Source organism: Balearica regulorum, chromosome 2 (genome assembly GCF_011004875.1).
Source record: "Balearica regulorum gibbericeps isolate bBalReg1 chromosome 2, bBalReg1.pri, whole genome shotgun sequence".
Taxonomy (NCBI): Eukaryota; Metazoa; Chordata; class Aves; order Gruiformes; family Gruidae; genus Balearica; species Balearica regulorum.
The window spans coordinates 168201150-168228174 of NC_046185.1; the positions used below are offsets into that span (position 1 = coordinate 168201150).

The 27025-nt window shown below is 64.7% G+C and overlaps 3 protein-coding genes across 3 annotated transcripts in view; 1 reads left to right on the plus strand and 2 right to left on the minus strand.

Annotated features, from left to right (window-relative positions):
* The window catches only part of SLC4A2 (solute carrier family 4 member 2), a 19319-nt gene extending 14516 nt beyond the window's left edge, over positions 1-4803 (plus strand). Inside the window, exons 14-24 of the mRNA XM_075746997.1 lie at positions 94-307; positions 409-633; positions 779-927; positions 1142-1336; positions 1410-1643; positions 1774-1863; positions 2204-2370; positions 2692-2945; positions 3258-3427; positions 3734-3907; positions 4035-4803. Coding sequence (XP_075603112.1) covers positions 94-307; positions 409-633; positions 779-927; positions 1142-1336; positions 1410-1643; positions 1774-1863; positions 2204-2370; positions 2692-2945; positions 3258-3427; positions 3734-3907; positions 4035-4115 — 1953 coding nt within the window. The 3' untranslated portion in view covers positions 4116-4803. The remainder of the gene's footprint in view (positions 1-93; positions 308-408; positions 634-778; positions 928-1141; positions 1337-1409; positions 1644-1773; positions 1864-2203; positions 2371-2691; positions 2946-3257; positions 3428-3733; positions 3908-4034) is intronic.
* Positions 4800-18250, minus strand: FASTK (Fas activated serine/threonine kinase). The gene is made up of 10 exons (XM_075747015.1): positions 17970-18250; positions 16916-17531; positions 14579-15049; positions 13879-14027; positions 13484-13700; positions 13135-13294; positions 12423-12514; positions 11408-12044; positions 10978-11092; positions 4800-5450 (listed from the first exon to the last, which is right to left on the minus strand). The coding sequence occupies exons 2-10, from the start codon at positions 17484-17486 to the stop codon at positions 5364-5366; spliced, it is 2499 nt and encodes an 832-aa protein (XP_075603130.1). The 5' UTR covers positions 17487-17531; positions 17970-18250; the 3' UTR covers positions 4800-5363.
* Positions 18251-18387: 137 nt separating this feature from the next.
* TMUB1 (transmembrane and ubiquitin like domain containing 1) lies at positions 18388-19957 on the minus strand. Its single transcript, XM_075747026.1, has 2 exons — positions 19420-19957; positions 18388-19148 (listed from the first exon to the last, which is right to left on the minus strand). The coding sequence occupies exons 1-2, from the start codon at positions 19815-19817 to the stop codon at positions 18794-18796; spliced, it is 753 nt and encodes a 250-aa protein (XP_075603141.1). The 5' UTR covers positions 19818-19957; the 3' UTR covers positions 18388-18793.
* Positions 19958-27025: the final 7068 nt, after the last annotated feature.

Here is a 27025-nt window from a genome sequence, read left to right on the forward strand (position 1 = left end):
CCAGGAGCCTGCCGGGGCCGTGCCGCCGTGGCCTGGCTCGGTGTCCCACGGTGCCCCTGGGCGGGCGCTCTGACCATGCCATCGCCCTGCCAGCAATTCCACGAGGCCGCGTACCTGGCCGACGACCGCCACGACCTCCTCAACGCCATCAACGAGTTCCTGGACTGCAGCGTGGTGCTGCCGCCCTCCGAGGTGCAGGGCGAGGAGCTGCTGCGCAGCGTCGCCCACTTCCAGCGCGAGATGCTGAAGAAGAGGGAGGAGCAGGAGCGGCGGCTGCTGCTGGAGCCCAAGTCCCCCGAGGAGAAAGGTGCCGGCGGGGCCGGGAGCGGGATTGGGGCAGGGTCTGGGTGGGGGCACCCGGCTGGCGCGGTCTCACCGTCTGTCCGTCCGTCTGTCCGTGGGGCGCAGCGCTGCTAAAGCTGAAGGTGGTGGAGGGCGAGGGCGAGGAGGAGGAGGATGATCCCCTGCGGCGCACGGGCCGGCCCTTTGGGGGGCTGATCCGGGATGTGCGGCGGCGGTACCCCAAGTACCTGAGCGACTTCAGGGACGCGCTGAACCCCCAGTGCATCGCGGCCATCATCTTCATCTACTTCGCCGCGCTGTCACCGGCCATCACCTTCGGAGGGCTGCTGGGTGAGCGCTGGGGGGCGCGGCAGTGCGGGGCACTGCGGGGGTGGGTGCTGGGAGGGAGCGGGTAGGAGCCGCGGGGCCAGCGGCTGTGAGGCTGCGGACGAAGGGCCCCGTCCCGCCGGGGTGCCTGAGCCTGTCCTGCCCGCAGGGGAGAAGACGCAGGACCTGATCGGGGTGTCTGAGCTGATCATCTCCACGTCGCTGCAGGGCGTGCTCTTCTGCCTGCTGGGTGCCCAGCCCCTGCTCGTCATCGGCTTCTCGGGGCCCCTGCTCGTCTTTGAGGAGGCTTTCTTCACGGTGAGAGCGGGGCGAGCCTCCGTGGGCGGGACTGGGCTGGGGGGACATTCCCCTGTGCCGTGGGCCAGACGTTCCCCACCCCCAGCCCCACTGCTCCTGCCAGGACCCTCCCTGCCCCGCTGCCCGGGGCTCTGTCCCAGCCCTGCGGCCGTCCCTCCTGCTGACACCGGCCTGTCTGTCTGCATCTCTCTGTCCGTCTGCACGGCACCGGCAGTTCTGCACGTCCAACGAGCTGGAGTACCTGGTGGGGCGCGTCTGGATCGGCTTCTGGCTCATCCTCATCGTGCTGGTCATGGTGGCCTTCGAGGGCAGCTTCCTGGTGCGCTTCGTCTCTCGCTTCACCCAGGAGATCTTCGCCTTTCTCATCTCCCTCATCTTCATCTACGAGACTTTCTCCAAACTGGCCAAGGTGAGCTGGCGGGGCGGGGGCGTCCACGGGACGGGGGACACACAGGACCGGCCTGAGCCTCGCGCTGCTGCAGATCTTCCAGGAGCACCCCCTGCACGGCTGCCTGCGGGCGAACGGCACAGGCACGGAGGGAGAGGCGTGGAGGAACGCCAGCACGGCCCCGGCCAACGGCACGGCCGGCCGCGCCACAGCCAAGGTGACGGGGCAGCCCAACACGGCGCTGCTCTCACTGGTGCTCATGGCCGGCACCTTCTTCATCGCCTTCTTCCTGCGCAAGTTCAAGAACAGCCGGTTCTTCCCCGGACGGGTGCGTGGGGCAGGCGGGACGGCGCGGGCGCTGCGTGGGGCCCTGGGGTGAGCCCGGCTTTGGGGGCAGGGCTGAGCTGGGGGGCCCAGCCGGGGAGGCTGGGGCCGGGCTGACACTGCTCTTCCTCCAGATCCGGCGGGTCATCGGGGACTTCGGGGTGCCCATTGCCATCCTGGTGATGGTGCTGGTGGACTACAGCATCCAGGACACCTACACGCAGGTCAGCACCCGACTGCCTGCCCTCGGCAGGACCTCCCCACCCCCGTGCCCTCCTGCGGGGCCCCGGCACTGCCCGGCCCCGGTCCCGCTTGCCAACCCAGCTGCAGGTCAGCGGCTCACAACGTGTGCGGCACCGTATGTCCCCGCCACGGCTGCCGCGGTGCTCAGCCACCTCCAGCTGCCGGCATCTCGCCTTTCCTCTCCCCACTTTGCCGAAAGCCCTTTGAGTCCGGCTCTGCGGCTCACCCCACGCCCCACGGCACCCCTTGCTCTGGCGGAGCTGCGTGCCGGGGGGCAGAGCTGGTGTCCCCCCCTCAGCGTTTCTCGCCCCCTCCCCACAGAAGCTGAGTGTGCCCAGCGGGTTCTCGGTGACGGCCCCGGACAAGCGGGGCTGGGTGATCAACCCCCTGGGCGAGAAGAGCGACTTCCCCGTCTGGATGATGGTGGCCAGCGGCCTCCCCGCCGTCCTCGTCTTCATCCTCATCTTCATGGAGACGCAGATCACCACGTGAGCGCAGCGGGGCAGGGCTGGGGGCCCGGCAGGGCCGCGCGGGGCACGAGTGGGGCAGGGTGTGCCGTGCCGAGCTGTGCCGAGCTGTGCCACGCTGTGTCAGGCCGTGCCGTACCGTGCTGCGCAATGCTGAGCTGTGCCGTGTCATGCTGTGCCAGGCTGTGCCAGGCTGAGCCATGCCAAGCTGTGCTATGCCACGCTGAGCTGTGCCACGCTGAACTGTGCAGTGCCGCGCCATGCCGAGCCGTGCCGAGCTTTGCAGTGCCGTGCCGTGCCGAGCCCTGTCGAGCCGTGCCGACGGTCTGCCCTTGTGCCCAGGCTGATCATCAGCAAGAAGGAGCGGATGCTGCAGAAGGGCTCTGGGTTCCACCTTGACCTCCTGCTCATCGTGGCCATGGGCGGCTTCTTCGCGCTCTTCGGGCTGCCGTGGCTCGCCGCGGCCACGGTGCGCTCCGTCACGCACGCCAACGCCCTCACCGTCATGAGCAAGGCTGTGGCGCCCGGGGACAAGCCCAAGATCCAGGAGGTGAAGGAGCAGCGGGTCACCGGGCTCCTGGTGGCCGTGCTCGTCGGTAGGTCCAGCCCTGCCTGCTGTGGGACCCCACTGCTCCGTCTTGCGTGGCCATGGGGGGGGCCGGGCAGCCCTGGGGAGCTGGGGGGGGGTGTGTGTGTGTGTGTGTGTGTGTGTGTGCTGGGCTCACAAGAGCTGGGGTGCCCCAAGCCCCGGCCAAATTGGCATGGCCGTCCTCTCCCACTCGGACCTGGACACAGGACCCTCCCCACGCGTCGGGGGGTGACCGGGCAGGGATGAGTGGGGCTGGGGGGCTGTTGTGAGCTCCGGGTGCCCCTCCCCGGGCACCGCAGCTGACCCCGCTCTGCCCCAGGCCTGTCCATCGTCATCGGGGACCTGCTGCGGCAGATCCCACTGGCCGTGCTCTTCGGGATCTTCCTCTACATGGGCGTCACCTCCCTCAACGGCATCCAGTTCTACGAGCGCCTGCAGCTGCTGCTGATGCCCCCCAAGCACCACCCCGACGTCACCTACGTCAAAAAGGTCAGGGGGGTCCCTGGGAGGGGTCTGGGGGGCTGAGACCCTCATCTGGGGCAGCAGCCGGCCTGGGGCACCCTGGGGTTGGCGGTACCAGGGAGTCTGTGGGACAGACTCTAGCAAAGCCTTGTTGGGGGGTTGGGGCGGGGGGGCAGTGTGGTTCCTCTGGGGCGGCCAGACCCCGCAGGGCTGTGGGGAGGCCGTGTCCTGCGGGTTGTGGTGCCGCTGGGGGTCAGGCTGTCCCAGCGTGGGAGTGGGACGGAGGGGTCCGGCACACACGTGCCCCCCGCGCTGACACCTGTCCCCACGCAGGTGCGCACGCTGCGCATGCACCTCTTCACCGGGCTGCAGCTGGCGTGTCTGGCCGTGCTCTGGGCCGTCATGTCCACGGTGGCCTCCCTGGCCTTCCCCTTCATCCTCATCCTCACGGTGCCACTCCGCATGTGCCTGCTCAGCCGCATCTTCACCGACCGTGAGATGAAGTGTGTAAGTACCTGCTCTGCGTCCCACGGCGGCTGCATCCCTCATCCCCGTGGGCCGTGTCGGCTGGAGCCAGGCGGGAGGGCGGTGGGGGGGGGCCCTGGCTGCCCGCTCAGCCGACATCTCCCCACAGCTGGATGCAGACGAAGCTGAGCCCATCTTCGACGAGCGGGAAGGTGTGGATGAGTACAACGAAATGCCGATGCCGGTGTGACCACACGCCAGCCAGTGAGCCGGGCACGGCCAGGCCCCGGCGCTGCCGCCCTGCATGGGGACGGGGGCAGCAGCTGCACCGCCAAGCCCAGCCGGGGCCGGGCACCCCGTGCTCCCCGTGCCTTCGGGGGGACACCTGCCAAAGAGACGCCGGCCCGCAGCCTCGCCCCACTGGGGACCCCCACACCCCTCCCGTCCGGTACAGGGCCGGGCCGTGCCTTCCGTCCCCTCTGGGCACGTCCTGAGCGCGGTGCGGGGCAGAGCCCCCCCGGTCGCCCCCAGCAGAGCCGCAGGTCCTGGCCCTGCCCCAGCCCCTCCGCAGCCCCCGGCCCTGGGCTCCCACCGGACAATCAGGCGTTTCCTAAATCCCACTGTGTTTTATTTAAGAGAGTAATTTAAATGGCAATAAACAGCTTTATAACGAGCATGCCGGGCCGAGGGTGCTGAGGCGGTTGAGGCTGGCGGGGGGAGCCCTGTGCACCCCTGCCCGCGGGCAGGACTGCAGGCAGCAGCATCCCGAGCGCTGCCAGGTGCCAGCCCTGCCGCCGCCGAGGGGGGGCCGCTCCTGCCTGACCCCCCGCAGGGCAGAGGGCCGCGGTGGGGCTGCGGGGGCCGCCTTGTGCCAGGCCGCAGCCGGGCAGGGGCTGTGGGTCACCGCTGCCTTGTACCAATAAACAGACTGGACTTTGCACGCTTTTCACCAGTTTTATTGTAAAGTTACCCCCCCACTTCCCAAGCACCCCCCTCCGCCCGGCTCGGGAGCAGCCCCTGTGCGAACAGCCGCAGCCCTGCCCTGCCCGCTCCCTGCCCTGCGCGGGCTCTGCCGCAGCCCCCCCAGACCCAGGGGACCCCGCGGGCAGGGGCAGGCGCTGCCCTCCCTCCCAGCAGCGGTGCTGGGGGCACAGTGACATCCCCCCCCCCAGTGCTGCTGGGAAGCCAGGCCAGGGCCCCCCCCCTCGGCACCCCTGCAGACAGGGCTGGGGGTGATGGGGCCAGGGCAGGGAGGCAGCGAGGGACACCCCCCCCCCCAGCACAGACCCCCAACACTCCCCTATGCACCAGTCAAGTCATACCCCTTCCCCCCCCCCCCCCCCCCCCCCCCCGCTAACAGCAATAAATACCTCACACTACCCCAGCCCCACACCCCGGAGCAGGTGCCCACAGCCCGGACCCCCGGGGGGGCTGGCAGCACCTGCCTGCGCCCACCCCACTCTGCCCCCTCCCTGCCCGGGGCTCGGGGGTCCGTCCCTCAGAAGCGCAGCTCCCTCAGCTTCTGCCGCAGGTAGTGCTTGGCCTCCTCGATGCCACTCACCTTCTCCAGCTCCGTGTAGGGCAGCTGAAAGGGGACAGGGAGACACCGTCAGCCCCGCCACCCCCCAGCTCAAGGCTGCCCCTGAACCGCGGCTGGGCAGGGGCACCTGGCCACAGCGCCGGGGGAGAACCGGGACTCAGGCCCCTTTCCGAGGGGAGGGGGGGGACGGGCGCTGATCCCTCCATGGGAGGGAAGGCTCCGGAGGGGCAGACGAGCCCCAGCTCTGTGTCCCACCGACCCCTGGGCAGAGGCAGCTCATCCTGCTCCTGCTCAGCCCCGGGCAAGGCGCAGGGAGGGGGCTGCTGCCCGGGGGGCACGAGCGCCCAGTGCCCGCCTGCGCTGGCTCTGCCCCCCCAGCACTTCACCCCTGAGCCTGCTGCCAATGGCAGGGAGCACCCCCGGGCAGGCACAACCCTCATGCCCGCCATGGCCGGGATGGGTCCGGCACACACTGGGAACACAGACTGGGAGCGCCAGCGGCACTGCAGGACCAAGGCAGCTCTCACACCTCACCCCAACCTCGAGCCCCCATCGCCAACCACCAGGCAGGGAGGAAGAACAAAACCCAGCCGCCCTCCCGCCGTGCAGGGCAGAGGAACGTGGGGCTCCCTGGGGGCCTGCCGGCGAGGGGAGACGAGGGGAAGGTGGTTTGTAAGGGAGAGGAGGATGGAGCAGCAGAGGATGAAGGCTCTGCCCCTGCACAGCCCTGCAGAGATCCAGCTGCGCCCTCGGCTGCCCTCGAGCAAGAGCCGGCAGTGAGGTGTGATGGGGGAGAGGGGAGAGGGCCGGGGCCTTTGCTCAGGGACACCATCCCTGCCCGGGAAGTGCAGGGGGAAGACGCCGACCTTGCGCTCTGGCTGGGCTGCGGCCGGTGCTCTCCAGGCCAAAGCCGCTCCTGGGAGTGGGGGGCACATGGAAGAGCCACGGCAGCCGGCTGCCCCCCACCAGAAAAAGGGCTGCAGGATAACGGTTTGTCATTTGAACCACAGTCTGCTAAGGAGAGAAGGTGCTGGGGCTAACAGAAAGGGAAACCCCCTGCCTTTGCCCAGGGGAGCTGGCACGGCGGAGCAGAGACCCCACCAGGAAAGCTGTCAGTGCGGAGCCAGAAGCGCAGCTCTGAACAGCGAACACAGCCTGGAGCTAAACACCCCTGAAGGGCCACAAGCCCTGGGCCACCCCGACTGCAAGCCCTGGGCCACCCTGACCGTGAGCCAGATGCACCCACAGGGGTGGGAGCAGAGATGGGACCGGCCACCATCGGGGGACAATGCAGCCAGCGCCATTCTCACACCTGGTCTCAGCCCAAGGCCCTCCCGCCGCAGGACTTGTCACCTTGGGGGGATGGCAGACGCACGCCCGGCCCCGCACGAGGCTGGGAGCACCAAACCCACGCTGCCGCAGCCTCGCGGGACAGACCCGCAGGGACAGGGAGACTCCAGCCACTGCCAGCGTTCCCTCCACCCCTCAGGGCTGGGGGCCAAAACTCGGGGTGGCTGGAAGCTCTGCTGGCTCAGCATCCCCGAAGGCACCGCCAGCGCTCACCGAGCAGGACTACGGGTAACCGTGACCATGCTTCAGCCGCAACGGCGGTGCACCCTGCTCTGAGACGGTGCAGGGACAGGGCAGGGGGAATGTGACGCACCGCTCGGCTCTGTGCTGCTACTCCGGCCCCCCGGTGTTCACGGATCCCAGGAGACCCGAGGGCCGGCGGGGCTGGAGCCTGCACAGGGCCAGGTCTGCAGGAGAGCCGTCAGTAGAAGCGCTCTGTGCACGGCAAGGGGGTGCTCTGCTATACCAGAAGCATCCAAGGCTGCTTGGAGAGGCCACCGCCATCCCTCAGGAGCTGCAGGTCATGACACATAGGAGCTTGCCTGCAAAGGAGGAAGCTTTTCCTCATCGGCTTGTTGAGAAACAGGGCTAATAGTAGGCATCACGAAGGGATGGGGTGGGAGAACTTGGCACAGATGACACAGGGACTCCGTGGTAAGGGTAGATGCTGACGCGGGTGCTGCACGGGGTCCAGGACCCATTTGTGACCATCACGGATGAGCAAGTGGGATGGGAAACGCAGACAAACTGCACGCTGCCCCCAGGACGGAGATCAGGCTGCAGACAGGCACTGTTCTCCGACAGCCCCACGCGGGGCAGGGGTGAAGGCGGCTACTAACTGCCTGGGGAGCAGAACCAAGCCCAACCAAGAACCAAAGGTTCCTGGCAGTACGGAGCCACCCCCTTCCACTGCTTCACGCTCCTTTCCTCACTGCCCAGGGGCAGCACAGAAAGCTCCTTCAACCAAAGAGGCTGGAAGCGAGTGGTGCCAGAGCCAGGACAGGGGTTGCAGGAACATCAGATCCGGCCGTTATTCAGGGCAGGATCCTGGGAAGGAGGGAGCGTGTCCGTACCTAGAAACTTCCGAGGGAGAAGAGCTGGCTGTCAGTAAAAGGTCAGAACCAGCAGGGAAAAGAGCATCTGCCCAGGAAAGGGCTGAGAGCCAGAGGACCTGCGCGCAGAGTAGAGGGTCCGCGGTGGGTGACCCTGCAGCAGCACCCCCAGCGCCTGCCAGAAGCGACACGCAGCTCCAACTGCAGGGCAGGGCAAGGAAGGGTGCGGGTACACGAACGACCCAGCGACATCCTGTGCAGGTTCCCGCGGAAGGAAGCGCTGTTCAGAGGCGCTGACGGATCCACACCTGCCACTGCCACCAGATCAACGGCAGCCGAGGAGGAGACGGCCCTGGCACGGTCACACAGACATACCCAGACAGCTTAGCGGCGTGCCAGGCACGACAGGCAGTCCGGCGCCGATCGAGCAGACGTACGGTGAAGCAACAGCCAACAAGAGAAGGCCTTAAATTAAGTACAAGGAGGGCTGAAGTGCCAGGCGCAGAGCTGCGAGCAGAGCCACGATGTCCAGCTGGCACACCCCAGGAGTCAGCGCTGCAGCCAAGACCATTTAGTGTCCTCGTTAGCGACCTGGGCAAAGGGACCGAGCACAGCCCCGGCAAGGCTGCAGAAGTACGACGTGGGGAGGAGCGGCTGACACGCCGGATGGCTGCGCTGCCGTTCAGAAGGACCGAAACAGGCTGGAGAAACAGCCCCGGGCAGGGGAGCGCTGAGTCCCGAGCCTCAGGAGGAACAGCCCCCCGCACCAGGACAGGACAGGCCCGCTGGCCGGAGAGGGGCTTTGCAGAAAAGGGACTAAGGGTCCTGAGGGACAAGCTGAGCACCAGCCAGCAGTGCTCCCTTGCAGCAAAGGCGGCCAGCTGCATCCCGGGCTGCATTTGGAGGAGCACCGCACGCAGGTCGGGGGAGCTGATGTGCGGTGAGACACATCTGGGGTGCCCAGAGCTGCGCTCCCCACTACAGGGCACGGACATGCTGGAGCCGGTCCAGCGCGGGGCCACAGGGACAACACGTGAGAGAGGGTTGGCAGAGCTGGAGCAGAAAAGGATCCGGGCATCTCATCTACATACAAATACCCGGCGGGAGGTCGTGAAGATGACAGAGCAGTACCTGGGGACAGAGCACAAGGCAAAGGGCACAAACCTAAAAGACAGGAAACCCCACTGGAACTCAGAAAGCAACCTCTCTCCGATGCATTCGAAACTCAACTGGACGTGGTACTGAGCAACCTGCTCTAGCTGAGCTGGGGCTGTACCGGATGATCTCCAGAGGCCCCTGCCAACCTCCACCGCTCTGCCGTTCTGTAAAGGTGTCAGAAGGGTAAATCAACCTCAAAGAAGAGCAAGAACAACCACCGAGCTGTGAAGCAGCTTCAACTCCAGAAGCAGCTGAACTGCCTGGGGCTCTTCATCCAAAAGGGGTGGCCGAAGGGAAGCAACCCCTGGAACCACAAGCATAGAAGGCGGCAATCGCAGCGCTGCTCTTCCCTCCCTCACGGAACCAGACGCGGCAGCACCACGTCGGCTGCCCAGCAGCAGGGTTAGAACGCAGAGAGCTCGTGGCAGGTAGCGCTGCCCAGGGCTCGCTGGCTCCCGACACTGTGGGCGTGGAAGAAAGGACAGGCTCAAAGAGGAATGAAACACTCTCGGAGATGAGGTCCATTGGGGCAGTTAAACACGGCTGATCCGCTTCCGACTTACTTTCTAACAATCTGGCGCTGTTTGGTGCTGGAGAGGGAACAGAGGGGACGGGACCAGAGTGCCTGTTCTCAGGCACCCAAAGGGAGCTAACCAGACCGGGAGCTGCATGGCGATCGGGCACGCTGAGTGGAGGGGAAGAGCTCCCGCAGCCTCGGTCACGCCTAACCGCGCGCTGCCGGACAGAGCACCCGACCCTGCGCACGCTGGGAGCAGGAGCACGCTCTTGCTTGCCCGCACCCCTGCCTGTTCTGCCTTGCTCCTCAGAGACCCCGCTGGGCTGCTGGGCAGCAGCCCTGACCCGCAGCAGGGGCGCAGACCTGCACCATAACCGCTACCGGAGACGGTGGGGACACAGCTGGCCCCGGGCAGCCTGTCCTGAGCTCCAGCACAAGGGAGACCCAGGGTGCGCTGCACAGGAGGGCTGCTCCCGCTCCACTGCTCTGCAGCCCGGGATCTCCAAGGAAATGCCACCACCCCAGTCACAGGGCTGGCAAAGCTATGCATAAACAATTGGCTTCTGAACTATGGACGCTGCAAATTATGAAATTAGGAGGAGCTTCGTGTTGGCACACTGCGCCGTCAGCAGCAGGGGAGGTAAGAAGCTTTAAGAAATGGTTATGGGACTGCTTGGTAGATCTGCGACTGTACTTCAGGTGACCTCTGGAGAAGTGAACAGGAACGAGGCCTGGGTTTCTGAGTTTTTTCCTCTGAAACATGTGTCCTCAAGCTAAAAATCACCCCACAAGTAGTCCTGCGGAAGGCGCACACCTTAAAACAACACCTGAAGTTTCCAAAGAAATCTGAAGACAATTGCGAAGGCGGTGGTGAAGCCTCGAGGGCTCCTCCGTTCGCAGCTCTTGCCACAGAGCAGCCAGAGGCTGCAACCAAAGAGGCCAGGGCCCCGAAACGGGTGCGGAGGGAAGTTCGCCTCGCCTCCACCCACAGCAGCAAGAGCCACACTCTGCAGAACCGACAGGATTACTGCAAAGGGTTTCAGGCTGAGCTATGTCCCCACTTGATTTCCACCCTGAGGCCCCGCAGCCGCCACTGCTGCCGCCACCGCGTCTGCTGGGCTCAGCCAAGCCACCTTCCCCTTCTCCTCTCCCTGCCCGGCATGGGTCTGGGCTCCGTGCGGCAGACCTGTAGGACGGGATTCCCGCAGGACCAGGGGACAGGAGGGACTCTCCACTCGTAGGTGCTCTCCACCGAGGCACCGGGGCTGGTATGGCCTGCCAGCTGCCTGGAAAAACTCTTGGAGTGGGGTGGGGGAGGGCAAAAAGGAGCCGTGAGGATGAGTCACTGCTTCCTCTCACAAGCAGGAGCGTGAGGTCGGCTCTGTCAGGCGTGTTTACAGTGGGATGCCAGCACTCTGGCCTGCAGCCTGTCACCCATCTCGTTTCTGCCCGGGGGGAGGAAGGGAAGGGCAGGAGGGGGCAGCCCCCCGCTTACCTGAACCAGACAGTAGCCCAGCAGTCGCAAGTGCCGGTCCCTCATGGCTCGCGAGCCCACCAGTATGTCGGAGTTCTGGCAGTAATGCCACTTGTCGTTGACCGACAGCACCACCCTGCAGAGGACAGAGCCGGGGGACGGCGGCGTTACCCGGTGCCGGGGGCAGCATCGCCCGCGTCTGGTCCCAGGACAGCGGCACATGAGGGGCGGCACCCCCACCCCCAGCTGGCGGCAGGGGAACCCGTCCCAGCACCCTGGGGTGCCCACCCATGGCCTGCGGGGACAGGAACAGCACGGCCTGCACTGCCGCCGGGCACCTGACAGCAGAGGGCAGGAGGGGCCAGGGAGGGCAGGAGCTGAAGCCGGTGCGGGCCCGGGGCGGCTGTCCGGCCGGAAGGGAGCAGGGACGCGGGCCAGCTCTGCTCGGTACCTCTGAATCTCTTCAGCTCCCTGCGGCCCGTCGCCCGGTCCTCGCTTGGGGCTGGGCCGGCACGGAGAAGGTGGAGGGCAGGCGTCCTCGCTGGGGGGTGGGCTCCTTTCCTCCGGTTCCTCCTGGGCCTGCTCCCCCTGGAAGCAGTTTCGATCGTGCGCAGGGCGGCCGGTGGTATTCTCCTCCTCCTCCTCCAGAATCTTGCCGATGGGGAACTGGAAGAGGGTGGCTGCGGAGGTGCCCCTGGGCGAGCAGTCAGGGGTGCCAGCCGGCTGCGCGGAGAGGCACTCGGAAGGGCTGCTTAACGTGGAGCTGCCCTGGCTCTCCAGGGAAGACTCTTTGCTCAGGCCGCAGTAATAGTCCGAGGGGGGCTGGTAGCAGGGGCCCCCCGGGGCAGGGCAGAGTGTGGGCAGGAACCGCCCGGCCAGGGTGTTCTCCCGGGAGCCCGGGGGGCTGCTTGGCGTCTCTGGAGCAAACGGGGCAAAGTCCTGCAAGTCCGAGGTGAGGGCCAGGACGCTCGAGCGCAAGGAAATGGCGGCGGGGGATGTTGTAGTGTGGGCAGAGGGAGCCTTGGAAGCCGCAGGGACACGGGAGAGAGGCAGCACAGTGCCCGCACGGTTAATCCACAGCAGGAAGTCTGCAGAGAGAACACAGATCAGCACTGGGCCTCGAGACCACCCTACTGACGGGACACGGGCTCGGGGCCCCATGTGCCCCGGGGGGGAGGCTGCGCCAGCCAGCCTGGCAGACCGGAGCACAGGGGAAACCCCCCCCCGCCCGCCCAGCTGAGCCCTCCTGCAGTGGGGGCGGCTCGGGGAGCTTCGTCCCAAAGCGCTGGGGGAAGGCAGCGTCACAGGGAAAGTGGTGACAAAGCAGCCAAATCTAGTTCTGCTCTGAATAACCTCCCACCCTCGGGCCTCTCCTGAGCACCCAGGCAGCCGCAGGGCTCCTGCGTCCCCCCGATTCCCCCCAATCCCCCTCCCTGGGGCCAGGGCCCTGCCCCTGGCCAGGCTACCTGTGCAGTATCCCGGGGGCAGCACCTCGTCCTGCCGATAGCACTCTTCTCCCACCAGCTGCCGCAGGGCCTCGGCCACCAGCCCCTTGTAACTGAGGGGAAAAAGGGGAGTCAGAGGATGCAGTCGGGAGGGCCCCCAGCCCGCCCCTCGAGCACTGCCGACCCACGTCCTCCCTCTGAGCACATCTGTGTGGAGACAGGAAGGGCCCTGGGAGCAGGAATAAGGGGAGCCTTTAGCTTTGGGCTCTGCTGCTCTGGGGCAAGGAGCGGTTCAGCTCCTTCAGCAGAAAAGCTCCTCCTGGTATCACTACACCAACAGCACGTTCTTTGTCACCCAAAGGGCTGTCAGACACGGGAACAGGCTGCCCAGGGAGGTGCTGGAGTCCCTGTCCCTGGAGGGATTTCAAAGCCTTGGGGACATGGGTTAGCGGTGGGCTGGGCAGTGCTGGGGTAACGGTTGGACTCCGTGGTCTTAAAGGGCTTTTCCAACCCAAATGATTCTACAATTCTGTGCTGCTCCTCTACGGCCTTCGGAGCTCAGGTACGGGCCTTTACCCCAGCACCACTGGGCTGGGATCCTGCCAGAGCATGGTCACAGACCCCGTGTCCCAAGCAACACCACACTGCCCACCTCAAGGGACAGGCAGCAGGGCGGCCAGCTCCCCCCGGGCAGCCCAGGCCCCCCCAGCGCGCCGCCACGGCTGCTGCTGACCTGTACTTTCTGTTGGCCTCGTCGGCCGTCAGGGCGTGCTCGAACATGAGGACGCGGTAGCGCGGGTCAAGGCGCGGGCCACTGTAGTCACGGAACTCCAGCTCCACCGCCGCGTCCAGCAGCGAGAGGTAGCGGCGCACGATCAGCGCGTAGGGGCTGCCTGCGGGGAGAGGACGGCTGGCTAGGCACCAGCTGGGAGCCCCTCCTCGCCCAGCCACGCTCTTGGGGGGGATGCCGGCTGCCAGCAAGGTGGTCCTGCGCTCCCAGGGGAAGCCTGTTCCGCCCAACGCTCTCAAAATCCACCCCCAGCCCAGCCCCGAGCTCTAACGGCCAGGTTTACCCGACATACTCATTACGTTGGTGATGAAGGCTGGGGAGAAGACTTGATGCAGGACAGTCTGGGGGAAGTGGCTAAGCTGAAACATGGACATGAGGATGTTGACGGTTGCCAGGGGCGAGCTGCCGGCTTTCTGCTCCAGGATGGCCTCCAGCTTGGGGAAGAGCTCGCTGTGGTTAGATGGGCGGTAATTCATGCGGCTGAAGGGAAACACCAGCTTCTGGATCACCTGCAGGCAGGAGGAGAGGGAGTCGGGCCGGGCAGTGGGACGGATGACAGGTCAGGTCCCGGTGGGCCCCCGGTGAGATGCCCCAGCCCCATGGCAGAGGAGGGACGTGGCTTCCCCCGGCGCCGGGGCAGCCCAAGCCAGCCCCAGGCATCCCCCGCAGACTGGGGACAACACTCACCTTGCTGTCGAGCTGCTCCCCACGCTTCAGGAGAAAGTTTGCGATGGTATCAAGCAGCCGTGGCTCACGCAGCCGGTGCCGGGCCACGTACTTGGCAATGAGGGCCATGGTGTAGGGGGTGAGGTTCTCTGCCTTCCTGGGGAGCCACTCTGCACAGAGCAAACCACAGCGGGGTACCCGTCAGACAGAACTGGCTCTGTCCGAACTGCAGCTCTCCAGAGGCTGCTACCGCCCGGGCAGGAAAGGCAGTGCAGGCAGGCAGGCAGCAGAGCCATCCCTCCGAAACCCAGGCGGCTTCCAAAAACCATGAAACGATGGGGCTTGTGAGAGGCTCGGGCAGATTCCCATCACGTGCACCCAGACGGCACGGCCGGAGCGCAGCCGGAACACGCACGGGACGGGGGCCCTCCTGCAGAAACCCCACCGAAACCAACCTGCTCCCGCTCTCAGGGTAAGGTAGGCCGACGGCCCTGGCAGGGCCAGGCTGGGAAGTCAGTCTGCCATAACGCAGAGCCTCTCCTGCTCCAGCCTCGCCGCCGCAGGCCCTACCGCCGTCACAAACCCAGATGTCCTCTGGGGCCACGACGGGAGGCTCCACGGCTGCCGCGGGCACAGACAGAGCCCGGCGCAGCCCGCGCCGGGGAAGAGGCTCGCACAGCGGGCAAGGCTGGGACCCTGCCTGGGCAGACCCTGCCCTCACCTGCCATACTGCGGATGAATCGCTCTTGGCGGTTCTCGTAGAAGAGCTGAGAGCTGAAGATGGCCTCCAGGGCCTTGTTGTTCGCCTCCTGGGCGCACAGAGCCAGCATCTCGTCCAAGAGGGCCAGCTCGTGCTCCCGCATGGCACTCACTTGCCCCAGCGTGTGCCTGACGAGGCGCAGGATCTTGCGGTTGTTGATCAGCTGCTGGTCAGAGGCCGGGTGTCCCTGCAGCGCCTGCGCCCGCAGCCGGTAGTAGGAGAGGAGCAGAAAGAGGGTCTGGGGATGGCGCTCCTTCTCCAGGTGCCGCTCCAAACTGCTGAGGCAAGACTCGACCAGGGGGTGAGGGCTGGACGGGTGGAGCCGCATCACACTGCTGAAGACCATGGAGACGTCCTTCTGGTTGAAGCGGCCCAGGCGGCTGCGGGATTCCTCCTCCAGCACCCGCACCAGCGGCGATTCCCCAGGCAGGCCTGCGACAGGGAAGGCATTAGGGACACCCGGACCCCACCTCTCATCTTCGCTAGGCACGACTGTCCTCCTAAGCTCAGGCAGGAGGCTGCAGCCGGAGAAGGACAGATTCGCCGTGCTGGCGATGAGAAAGGGAAAGAGGATGAGTTTGACAAAGCCTGACCAGAACATCAGTGCATCTGCACCATGGGGAAAAGTCACTTGGAGCCATTGGATCGTTCCCACCCACTCCACCAAAATGGAAGTCCTTTACCTCACCCGTGAAAGCCAGGTTTATTTCTTAAGACTCAAACTTCTTAAAGATAAATAATACACCTCAAAAAGTACTTTAAAAAAAAAGTTCTGGTTGCAAAACAAGTAAGACATCAGCACATTACCAAAACAAAAACTGTCCGTGCATGACAGGAATTAATCCTTTCACGCGTCTAACTGTCTCCCATTTTCTAGTTGAGTCTTTCAAACTCGGCTCCTGGGGAAAATACTTTCCTCCAACTCTGGACGTATTATTCAGCCATGGAAAGACAAGAGGCCAGGCACACAGTGCGGTTATGGAAAAAGGCAAAGGCCATCCCTCGTGTGTCAGGAGAGATATTTTCAGGAGATGCATGAAGCATTATGCACTGTATGAGGCCCTGGTAGCCCACTGGTCTCCTAAGCCGGCTGACAAGATTTCAATTTTCAAAAGGGCTTTAAAGCAACTAAGGCAGCATGGGGTAAGTTGCTGCATTTTATCATTAATCCAAAATCAGTCAGAAGGTGGAAAGTGAAGAATTGGTCTGAGCAGTTGCTTTGTTCCTTAGAAAGGCCTCCGAAAGGCGGGTTAGCATTTTTATTAATGAGCGGGTAAGCGTGGTGAGCAGGGAAGGGTGACTGACGGAGAACAAAGTGTGGGTCAAAACCAGAGCAGGCCGGGGGGAGCCCTGCCGGGGGGAGCGGCGCCTGGCAGCCCAGAGTTCAGTGTCAACAAACACAAGGCGCCGCGAGACGGAGGGGGGACGAGCAGAAACGTCCTCTTCCCCCCCTTCAGCGGGATCTAGAGTTACTGCATCAACCATGACCGGGACCGGGCGGCTCCATACGCAGCTCAGCTGAGAGCTCAGCCCAGCACGCAGCTGCGGTGGGAAAGAAAAAAAGCAAACAGAATGGCAGGAGACGAGCGGGTGGGACGCCGGGCTGGCAGGAACCGCTGGCGTGGGGAGGGCAGACACCTGCCGCTGCGGGCGACTGCCAGACACGATCCCCTTCCTCACAGGTGGAGAACCCGCACGGCCCTTGGGGGACCCCAGCCCAGTGAAGGGGGAGCCCCCCCGGGACACGGCCTGCTCAAGGCGGCTGCTGCTGCGCAGGAACCAGCCCGAAGCCTTTCTCCTGAATATTAAACGCCCGATGACACGGGGCTCGTGGCTTGCAAAGGGTTTAGCCAACACCTCGCGTCTCACACGTCGACGCTCAGACGTTTGCTGCTTTTCAGGACTGGAACAAAACCCAAGGAGCGGTTCACCCCGACCCCGCCGGGCAGGCTGGCCACCACTTTGGGCCGACATGCCGAGTGCTCCAGCCAGCCGAGCCCCCCGGCGCAGTCAGTCCGCCCGACTCCCTCCCTGGTGCGTATCCCAAGCAGAGCCTCCTCCTTCGAGGGGCACACCCCCGCCTGCCGCACAGCCACCATCACATGGAAATCCACACGTAAACCAGACACCGGCTCCTGTTCCGGTACGTCCTTCCTCCTTCTGCGGCAGCCGGACCGGCAAGCTCTCCTTTCACCTCATGACGCCCAAGCACCGCCCGCGTCCCGCTGCCCTGCCCGCCTCCCCCGTCCTCTGCCGGTGGCCCCGTGCAGGCAGACGCCGGCAGCCCGGGACACTCACCCAGCGCAGCGGCGGCATACAGGCAGTTGACAATGCTGAAGTTATCAAACTTGGAGCAGCCGCTGATGATGGCCTGACAAAGAGTCTGAAACTCCGGCTGCTCCAGCATCTGGCCGGGCCCGCGGCTCTCCCCGTTCACCGCGGCCTGGCCCTGCGGCTGCTGCTGCAAGAGCTGACCCAGCTTGTGCAGGGCAATGGGGTAGTGGCTGGCCGACACCTTGCTGGGGTTCTGCGTGACCCACCGCAGCACTTCCCCCACGCTGCGCGAGCGCTCTATCAGGCGCTTCATCGTGAAGAAGGTGTCATAGCTCATCTTCTCGTGGATGAAGTTCCAGCTCTTCCTCTTGCCATGGCCTCGAGTCCTGTAGGCGTCCGGGGGAAAGGTGTGCAGCAGCCCATGGCCGTAGGGGTCCAGGGGGAGCAGCACAGCCCGCTGCTTAGCTTTGCCTGCGCAGTAGCAGGCGGGATACATCCCGGCCCCGCTCCGGTCACCAGCAGCCAGGCCCTGCAGGACTCCGGGCCGCACGCCCTCCCGGGTCAGAGCACGGAGCCATGGCAGCAGGCGCAGCATGGCGAGGGCAGGGCGGCTCGAGGGGCTTCGGAGAACCGGGAGACCCTGGGGACGAGAGCGGGGGGGTCAGGGGGGCGGCCAGCTCACGCCTCGGGGATGGCTGGAGCCAGCGAGGGACGCCCCGGCCCCACACGGCCGCCTCCCCTCCCCGGGGCCCCGGCTCGCAGGTCCCCCTTGTCCCAGGACCGCCGGCACGCACGGACCCCGCCTGGCACCGGGACCCCGGGGGCGCCCCCGTCTCCCCCCCTCCCCCCCCCCCACTCGGCACCGGGACCCCCGGGCCACAACGAGCGCTCCTCCTCCGGCACCGGGGCCCCCGGGCCGCACTGAGCCGCTCCTCCCCCGGCACCCCCGGGCCGGGCCGCACCGGGACCGCGACACCCGGCCCACCTGGGGTCCCTCATCCCTATCCCCGCCCCTCCGGCCTAGACGGACACCTCCCCCCCCCCCCCGCGCCCCGCCCGGTCCCCGGCCCGGCCCTACATGGCGCTCGCGGCCGCGCTGGGACCCGCCGCCGGCCCGGCCGCTCAGCACCGCCCGGACACCGAGTCCGCCATCTTCCCGACAGCCCCCGGAGCGCCGGGGGAGGCCGCGGCCCCGCCCCCCGCGCGGCCCACACTTCCGGGGGCGGAGCCGCGCGCGCGAGATCCTGCCGCGCCGTATGTAAATAGCCGCTACCCGCCTTCCAATGAGCGAGCGCCTCGCGAAGGGGCGGGGCGACTCCGCCGGCGCAGGCGCGCTGCGGCCCTGCGGAACGCGTGGCCCGAGGCGCAGGCCCCGCCCCGCCCGCTATAGCTGGCAGCGCGCCGCAGGGGAAGCCCCGCCCCCGCCCCTAGCCCCGCCCCCAGCCCCGCCCCCCGCCCGGTGTCCCCGCGGCGCAGCAGAACCGGGAGCCCGCGGCCGTGCACAGTCCTTCCTCTTTAATCGTAACAGATTAACCGGGATCGGCATCCCCGGGGAGCAGCCCCGACCGTCCCCCCGCGGGGAGGCAGCCCCAGCCCCCGGGGAGCGGACGCCGTCCCGGGCAGGGACGCGGGGGGGGGGCGGGGGCAGGCAGACGGTCCGTTCAGGGCTGGGGGGGGGGCACCGGGACCCTCCCGCCCCTCCCCAGAGGCGGCACGGCGCTCGGTCCTGCGGCAGCCCCGGCCCCAGGGCCACGGGGTGCGGGCAGGCTGCCTGCCTCCTGCCCGGCCCTCGGCCACACAGCCCGCGGCCCAGGCCCCCCAGGTTCAGGTGCGGCGGGCGGCCTCCAGCCAGGACCGAGCTCATTCCGGGTGCGGCGGCTCCTTTGGGGGCGCGGGGCCGTGCTATCTGCGGTACATGGTGAAGGCCATGAAGCTGAAGAGGAGGGTGAGGCCAGCCAGGAAGGTGGTCGCGGTGGCGGTGAAGACGTGGCGGTACTGCAGCTGGAAGTACCAGAGCACGGCCAGCATCAGCACGAAGAGCGGCAGCATGAGACTGCCCACGTTGAGGGCGGCGTGCACGGGGTCGGCGGAGGCGTGGGGGCCGGTGGGCGCGGGGGCCGGGCTGTGCTGGGAGATGTGGCAGTGCAGGACGCTGTTGTGGGCGAGGTGCAGGGCGGCCAGGCTCTGGGTGTCGTCGCGCAGCAGCTGGCCCTGGTAGATCAGCCGCACTTGCTGCTCCTGCCCGGGGAAATAGGCCCTGGGGCGGGGGACAAGGAAGGAGTCGTCACGCTCCCACCAGGACAGCGTCCCTTCCATCCACCCTCCAGGAGCAGGCTGCGAACGCACCCCCCAACCACCCGCTCTGCCCCGAAGGCGCCTGCCAGGACACATGCCACCCGCGCAGGGGCGAGAGCGGCAGCTCCCAGCTGATCCAGGGAGGGAAGGAGCCGCCGCGGGGCTCAGGGTCGCCCCCAGCCGGGACACCCCCGAGCGGTGCCGCGGGAGAACCGGCCTGCCCTGCCCCTCACCTCTTCAGGGCCCCGACGGTGTCTCCGGGGCGCACCCGGGCCAGACGCTCCGTGTCGTTGAGGAACTTCAGCCGCAGCACCATGGTGGGCTCGGCGGGGCCGCCGTCCCCCTCAGCCAGGGGGTCCTGCGCGGCTGCGGGGCCCGCCCGGGGCCGCAGCCCCGCCGCCAGCCCGCCCGCCCCATCGGGGGCCGCTCCGGCCGCCGCCGCCGGGGCCTTGTGCTCGACGGGTGTCGGGGCAGCGCTCGGGCCCTCCTCGGGCAGCGGGACGGCGACGCGGGGCGGCGCGGCAGGCTCAGGTGCGCGGGTGGAGGCCCAGGCCAGCCCCAGCACCAGAACGACCAGCAGTAACGCGAAGAGCACGGTCACCTCGTCACCAACGCCCTCGATTAGAGCCATGGCGGCGGCACCGGCTACCGACCTGCGGGCATAGAGCGGCACCGTCAGCCCGCCGGGCCGCAGGCGACCGGAGCCACGACCGGCCCGGACCCCTCACCTGCCGCCATCGCGCCGCTTCCGCCTAGCCGCAAGGCACGCTGGGAGCTGTAGTCCTCATCTGCGCATGCGCAGATGCTCATCCGCGGGGCATACTGGGAGCTGGAGTCCTGAACTGCGCCTGCGCAGATGTGAGTGTGCGGGGCACGCCGGGAGTTGTAGTCCCGCCCCCGGCGCTGGGCGTGCCAAAGGCACGCCCAGCGCCGGGGGCGGGACTACAACTCCCGGCGTGCCCCGCGCCAGGCCAGGGGGCTTCACTCATCCGCGATTATTGGGCTGAGGGATGCTCGGCCTTGCTGGGCCCAGCCTGAGGAGATGTTGTGCTCGGGGTGGCTGTGGGAAGGGGGTGCAAGGATAGCGGCAGCTGGGCCTAGGTTCAAAGGGAGATGTCCTTGGAAACCTGTTGGGGTGAGTCCAGAGGAGGCCACGGAGATGCTGCGAGGGCTGGAGCTCCTCTGCTCTGGAGACCTCAGGCTGAGAGAGTTGGGCTGGTTCAGCCTGGAGAAGAGAAGGCTGCGGGGAGACCTTGGAGCCCCTTCCAGTCCCTGCAGGGGCTCCAGGAAAGCTGGAGAGGGGCTGGTGCCAAGGGCAGGGAGGGACAGGCCAAGGGGAATGGCCTGAAGCTGCAGGAGGGGAGATGGAGATGGGATGGGAGGCAGCAATCCTTCCCTGGGAGGGTGCTGAGGCCCTGGCAGAGGGTGCCCAGAGAAGCTGTGGCTGCCCCTGGCTCCCTGGCAGTGGTCAAGGCCAGGTTGGATGGGGTTTTGGGCAACCTGGGCTAGTGGAGGGTGTCCCTGCCCATGGCAGGGGTGGCACTGGGTGGGCTGGGAGGTCCCTGCCCACCCAAACCAGGCTGGGGTTCTACGAAACCATCCAGATGAAATTTATCCTTCAACTGAAGGAGCATGAAGTCATCAGTTCCGCTTACGAGCAAATATATTTTTATGATTTAATCAATACTCTGTTCTTTGCTTTACATGTAGAAGAGTGGTGCAGGGTCTGGAGCACAAGTCTGATGAGGAGCGGCTGAGGGACCTGGGGTGGTTTAGCCTGGAGAAGAGGAGGCTGAGGGGAGACCTGATCACTCTCTACAGGTCCCTGAAAGGAGGGTGTAGCCAGGTGGGGGTCGGTCTCTTCTCCCAAGGAAGAAGCGACAGGACAAGAGGAAACGGCCTCAAGTTGTGCCAGGGGAGGTTTAGATTGGAGATCAGGAAACCTTTCTTCCCCCAAAGGGCTGTCAAGCCCTGGGACAGGCTGCCCAGGGCAGTGGTGGAGTCCCCGTCCCCGGAGGGATTTCAGAGCCGTGTAGATGTGGTGCTTGGGGACATGGGTCAGTGGTGGGCTGGGCAGTGCTGGGGTAACGATTGGACTCCGTGGTCTTAAGGGTCTTTTCCAACCCAAACAATTCTGTGATTCTAAATGAGTCTGTGATTCTCAGACAAGGTGGGCAATCAGCAAAGGACAGCAAATCCCACAGGCAGAGCCCGTCACAGGAGGAGCTCTGGTGAAGACGTGGTCTCTGGCAGGGAGTAAGCAGATCACACAGCGCAGAGATAACGCGGGGGAATGGGAGAAGCTTCTGACTAAAACTGAGCAAATTGTAGCAGTACTTTGGGGAACTGTGATTCCCCAGATGCATTTAAACCTACTTGCAAGTTTCATGAAGAAGAAAAATTTGAAACATAGGTGAAAAAAATTAGTGCGGAGTATTTTTTTGTCTCCAACGTAGATTTGGTATTCAAAGACATTTCAGATTATTTATCCTAATATCTGTCTTGGCTGATTGGTATTTGGTGTTAAACCTGAATGCTGGAGACTCAGCTTTTCTGTGTTCTTGAAAAGCATTCAAATACTTGTAAATGTGGCCAAAAATGGTTTGATCAAAATTTCCAGTTTTTTAGGTGAAAGGGCTTGTAGATATCCCCTGATAGTCAGGGAGGCTTGTGGAAGGAAAGGTGTACAGCACCCATAAAGGAACAAAACTGACAGGAGATGATCTCTGGGTGATGGTATCCCCTTTCCCCAGGACATCACCTCCAGGGATCCATCGCTTCAATGGCTCAAGATATTTCCAATAATAAAATCAGGAGGAATTTGCTAACGGCGGCGGTGCACGAGCTGCAGCATCCTTTCTGCTGGGGAGGTCTGAGGGTGGCAGTGATTCCAGGGAGCTGGGTGGCTCCGAGGAATTCAGCATTTTCCCTTCCGGGCTCCTGTGTCCAAACTGCGGCCGGTCGGCAGGACGGCTGGTTCGTGGGGCTGGGCCAGGCCTCCGGGCTACAGCCCCCCTTGAAATCCCGGTTCAGGCCAGCGACCGGGAGTCCCAGAATCGGGGCGTGGGGCCTGAGGGGGTGATTCTCTCAGCTGCCTCCTTCAGTCCTGATCTGCATTCTTCATCGCTGCTTTCAGCTTATCGTTGGACTGCAGCAATGCAGATTGATCAGATGGGTGATAGGCGAGCTTCAGGCTCCAGGCAGCGTAATTGTAATATTAGCATTGGCAGGAGGCATTGCAAACATAACATTTATTTTCTGTGTACAGCTGTCTTGCAGAACTCAGGAGCAGAACTCGTCCTGCGATCACAGAGAGCAAAGTCTTTAATGACCTGCAAATAGCACCAAGGGAGCTGAAAAGTGGGGCTGCCAAAGCGGAGCTCTCGCATGCACAGCAGAATTTAAAAATAGGCTGCTGCTGGCGTCCTGGCTTACCCGTCGCTCCTGGGAGCCCACGGGAGGACGGCTCTCCAGCAGAGGAGAGGCGCAGTCCCCTGACGTAACTCGCCTCGGCATCTACGCCGCAGAGCGGAAAGTTGTGGACTCAGTCATTTTACACCAGAGCGTCCCTGATCGGTGCCTGCATCTTTTCCAGCTCCGGGTCTGTGCTGGGTGCTGACTCCTCTGCTCTCCCCGGAGCAGCCAGGCGGTGGGGGCACCGGGCAGACGCCCCTTTGCCTGTGGCACTGCAATCCCGGCGGGACCGAGGACTCCCTTTAGCTCGGCATCAGCAGCGCCTTCAGCGAAGCTCAGTGCGTGTGGGAGTGGAGACGCGGGAGAGATGAACGCCTCTGCAGATGAAAATGCTCTGCAGAAGCTCCCACCAGCAGTGAGAGGTGTCAGCCCCAGTCGAAGACGTGGAGACGTGTTGTGGGGAATGCGGTTGGGCCAGAAAAAAGAGCTCGTGGGTGTGAGCACAGGGAGTTGGGGGTGCAGAGCTGCAGCATCTCTAGGCGAGGATGAGCTCTGCGTCTACAGAGGGCCACAGAGAACCAGGCCGTGAAACACCCCGTCCCGAGCGAGGGGTCTGTGACAACACCCCAAAAAGCCACCCCTGTGCACTGCAGCCCCCTGGCACAGCGCTGTCCCTCGTGGGCGAGGGCCAGGGAGGGCCCCAGTGTCGCGTGCTGAGGGGCCAGAGGGGCCGGGCAGCCACCGGCCGAGCCGGGGGTCCCGGCAGCAGAGGTGGGCAGCACCCATGGGTGCCGAGGCTGCTGGGGAGCAGGTCATGCTGATCGATCTGCCAGGGGCACGTGGGCTGACGGGTGGCAGGGCGGCCCCGAGGTGCCATGGGGGTGATGGGTGCGCTGCTCTCCCACAGCGCTGGGCCCTGAGCGTGGTGCAGGGGGCAGAGGCGAGCAGTGGGTGGGGGAGAGCTGCCCCTCCCCGGGGCCACTGGGCTGATGCAGAAAGCGCTGGGCACAGCCCGGGTTGCACCCAGGGGGGGCGTCCCATGGGGACTGGGGAGAAACAAGGGGGGACGCTGGGGCCGGCTGGCTGCGGGGGCAACCTCGGTGCTGGCCAGAGACTGGCCCAGAGGCCGGGAGGAAGCTGGGCACGGAGGGGGTGGGAGAGGGAGGCTGGCCTGGTGATTGCCGCCCGAATTATAAAAACTGTTCCCCTGATTTTCTGTTCCCTGACTTTTTTCAGAGCTGCTGCTCTCACCAGCCTCCGCGCAGTAACGTGCACTGGGATGAAGCAGCACTGCAGACCTGCCTGGCCACGGTCACACGGTCATCAAGTGGCCCTGGACCTCCACGGCCACAGAGCCAGTCGGCCTACAGCCACTGGTGACCGCAGGCGACAACCAGGTCGCTGCTCCGGTGACAGAAAGGGGCTGAGAGCAGTTAGTGCGGACGTGAGGGAGGACACGGCTGGGGACACGCGCTTGCACCAGGGAGAAGTAGGACTCACGTTATTCTGAGCTGAATAACTCACTCCAGAACAGGCAAAGCTTTGAGGGCAGCAGAACACCTGCTGAGGAAGATGAGAAAAAACACACGGAAGAATCAAAATTTATTATTAGCTGCTAGTAAATTATTTCAGTAAGCTGCAGTTAGCAGGGGGTGATGACCACAAGTCCCTCTCTGGGACACAAAAGCCCTGGATGCCGGAGCTCGCGAGGTGTTTCTGACAAACCGTCTCTGGGAACCGCGGACTCACCAAACCAGCACAGGGCCGCTGTGACAAGCTCCCGGCCAGAGCAGCGGGCTCCCGAGGAGCCCGCCTCGCCTCCCCGCCAGCACGGGGCTGGCAGCGCCGTCCCGCAGCTCCCCCCGCCCAGGCCGGCTCTCCCAAGGGCGAGGAGGACGCCCAGCTCCAGGCAGAGGCCACCTCCTTCCTGGGCTGTGCTCCCCTTGCCAGCCCGCAGAGACCCGGGGGCACTGGGCACCACCCCGCGTGGGGTGTTCCTTGTGGGAAGGGAGATCTGCCCGTCGGTCGGCCGTGCTGCGCTGTCACCGCTCGGCGGTTTGCTGACCAGGCTGTGCGTGACCGGCGTGCTGCCGGGGCCTTGCTGACCCTGCGAGGCGTTACAGGACACCTATAGCTCCTATAGGACAAGGAATCGAGATTTTCTCGCTGCTTGGCTATGGGACACCTGCAGCAGCAAACCTGTGTATTAACCGTAAAACACCACGTGCGGGTCCTGCCCTGCAGCCAGCCGGGTGGGGTGGGCCCTTCCCAGGCACCTTCTAGAATCGGGGCCTGGGTCCAGACTTGCCACGCAAAGCGTAAACGCAGTCTGAAGAGAAAAAGAGAACAGCAAATAGTGACTATAAATCCTCATGATCTTGGTGGTTCCATTTAATACTTTCAAAAGTTAAGCCCTTAGAGATCCTTTGGCACAGCTTTTAGAAAAAAGTTTTGAGGGAGGCAGAGCTGGGAAGACTCCACGGAGCGGGCTGTGTGCTGGGGCCCCAGGAAGAGGCGAGGAGCGTCGAGCAGGAGCCGCTGGAAAAGCGGACACGCAGAGTCAAGCCCCGGTACACGATGTTTGGAAGAGTCTCTGGGGCCTGGAAGGTCGGAAGAAATCATTTAAACGTGATGCACACATCAGGGAGAGCAGAGGGAAGGATGTGAGCAACGAAGATTCGTCTGGAGGCACAGGTAGAGGCTGCAGCTTTGGTGGTGAGGCACAGCAAGGCTCCAGGACTGGAGAACACCCTGCTGCAAAATGGAGGAGAAGATCCCGGGGATGTGAGAGCGCTGGGTGCAAAGATGCGAAAGAAGCAATGGATTTAAAAAATACATACACTCTGTAGGAAGCAGAAACAGGATTTCTGACTTCCAGGATGTAGAAAATAAGCCATGTCTGAACAAAATCACTCGAGTGGTTATGACTGCTCAGATTTAATGCATTTTATCCAGTGGTTAATCACCCTCACCGATAAAATTTTGTGTCTAATTTTCAATGTGGATTTGTCTGGCTTCAGCTTCCAGAGATTGAGTCTTTTTATATCTTCCCTGGCTCGATTAAAGAGCCATTTAATATTTCCCTATGAAAGTACTTCTACAGTGTAATCAAGTCACCCCTCAATCTTCTTTTGGATAAGCTGAACAGATTGTGCTCTTTAAATCTTCTGCTGTAAGGCTCTCGCTCTAGCCCTCAAATCATTCTGCGTGGGTCTTTTCAGAATCTCTTTGATTTTTCAATATTCTTCTAAAATATTGTTGACAAAAAGCGATGCCCAGTTCTAGAGCACTGCTGCTCCAGCGAGATACGGAGGTGAGATCATCGCCGCCCCTGCCCAGGGCTCCTGGTGCCCCTCGGGGGGTTGGCCCGTTGCGCCCCGCGCCGGGCGGCAGCTCGCCTGTGTTGGCCGCTCCCTGCCACACCTTTGTGCCATTGACACAAACCTGTGCGATGGAAACGGACAACGGGCCAAAACCGCTCGCTGTTACGTTGCTCGGGGTAGGGCAGGGTGACAGCGCAGAGCCTGGCAGCGTCTCCAGCACGGCACCAGGGTGAGGCATCGCGGCCCCACGGGCCGGGCACCCGCCGGCACTGGTCCCTCGCCTCATGGTGCCAGCGCCGCTGTGTGAGCAGGGGCCTCCCTCTCCGCTTTCTGCTTCTCTCCCTGAGCCCACCCTGCCCGTCGTGCCGCCTCTGCTGCCGTCACGGAGCCTGATGGGATGGACGGCGGGAGAGCCGCTCGCAGGGCATCCCCGGGCAGGCGGCAGGTTCCGGCACCCGGATTATGCTGCTCTGGGTGCCGCGCGTTTTGGGGGAGGCCAGCCCTGAGAGAGAAAACCGCCCATTCCCCTCTGAGCAGGCATGCCCGCGGGAGCACGGGGGTCTCGGGGGTCAGCAGGGGGGATGGCACTGCAGAGGGTGCAGCGACCCCCTGCACTGTGGGCAGCCAGCACCCCAAAGGGCACCGTGACCCCTTCCTGCAGCTCTGCCCTCGCTGGGCCGGGGGACATGCCGAAGAGCCGGGACCTGCACGGGGCTGCACCGGGAGCTCCTCCGTGGCAAGAGCCAACGTCTGCGCTCGCCCTACACGGCCAGTCTTCTGGGAGCCGGCTGCCTGCCCTGTGGCCGCCCTCGTCCCACGCTGCCTGCCCTCCTAAAGCCCTTTGGGAATCGAAGCAGACTTCACCCTTCGACCATCTTACTGCACGTAAGCTCTCTGGTCTCTCTGCAAGGTCAGGGCTCCTCTGTGCAACAGCCGTCCCCATCATCCCCACGTGGATCCTGTCTGTGCAGCCTGCAGTAGCTTTGCTCGCCACAGCTCCTGCTCGTTTGCTCCTTGCAGCTGCTGGACTCAGAATTCCCGAGAGCTGGATTTCCCAAGCTCCCTCGAGCCCTTTATGGCCGGCATCTCTCTTGGGACCCTG

What these genes read in the sequence shown, in the direction of transcription:
- FASTK (XM_075747015.1), bottom strand. Translation starts at nt 17,486, where the DNA reads ATGCTGCGCCTGCTGCCATGGCTCCGTGCTCTGACCCGGGAGGGCGTG. An exon ending in GCCCCCGGGATACTGCACAG is followed by an intron (nt 12,045 to 12,422) that starts GTAGCCTGGCCA and finishes TTCTCTCTGCAG; the next exon opens with ACTTCCTGCTGTGGATTAAC. An exon ending in TGGGCTACTGTCTGGTTCAG is followed by an intron (nt 5,451 to 10,977) that starts GTAAGCGGGGGG and finishes GTCCCCTTTCAG; the next exon opens with CTGCCCTACACGGAGCTGGA.
- TMUB1 (XM_075747026.1), bottom strand. Translation starts at nt 19,817, where the DNA reads ATGGCTCTAATCGAGGGCGTTGGTGACGAGGTGACCGTGCTCTTCGCG. An exon ending in ACCGTCGGGGCCCTGAAGAG is followed by an intron (nt 19,149 to 19,419) that starts GTGAGGGGCAGG and finishes CCCCCGCCCCAG; the next exon opens with GGCCTATTTCCCCGGGCAGG.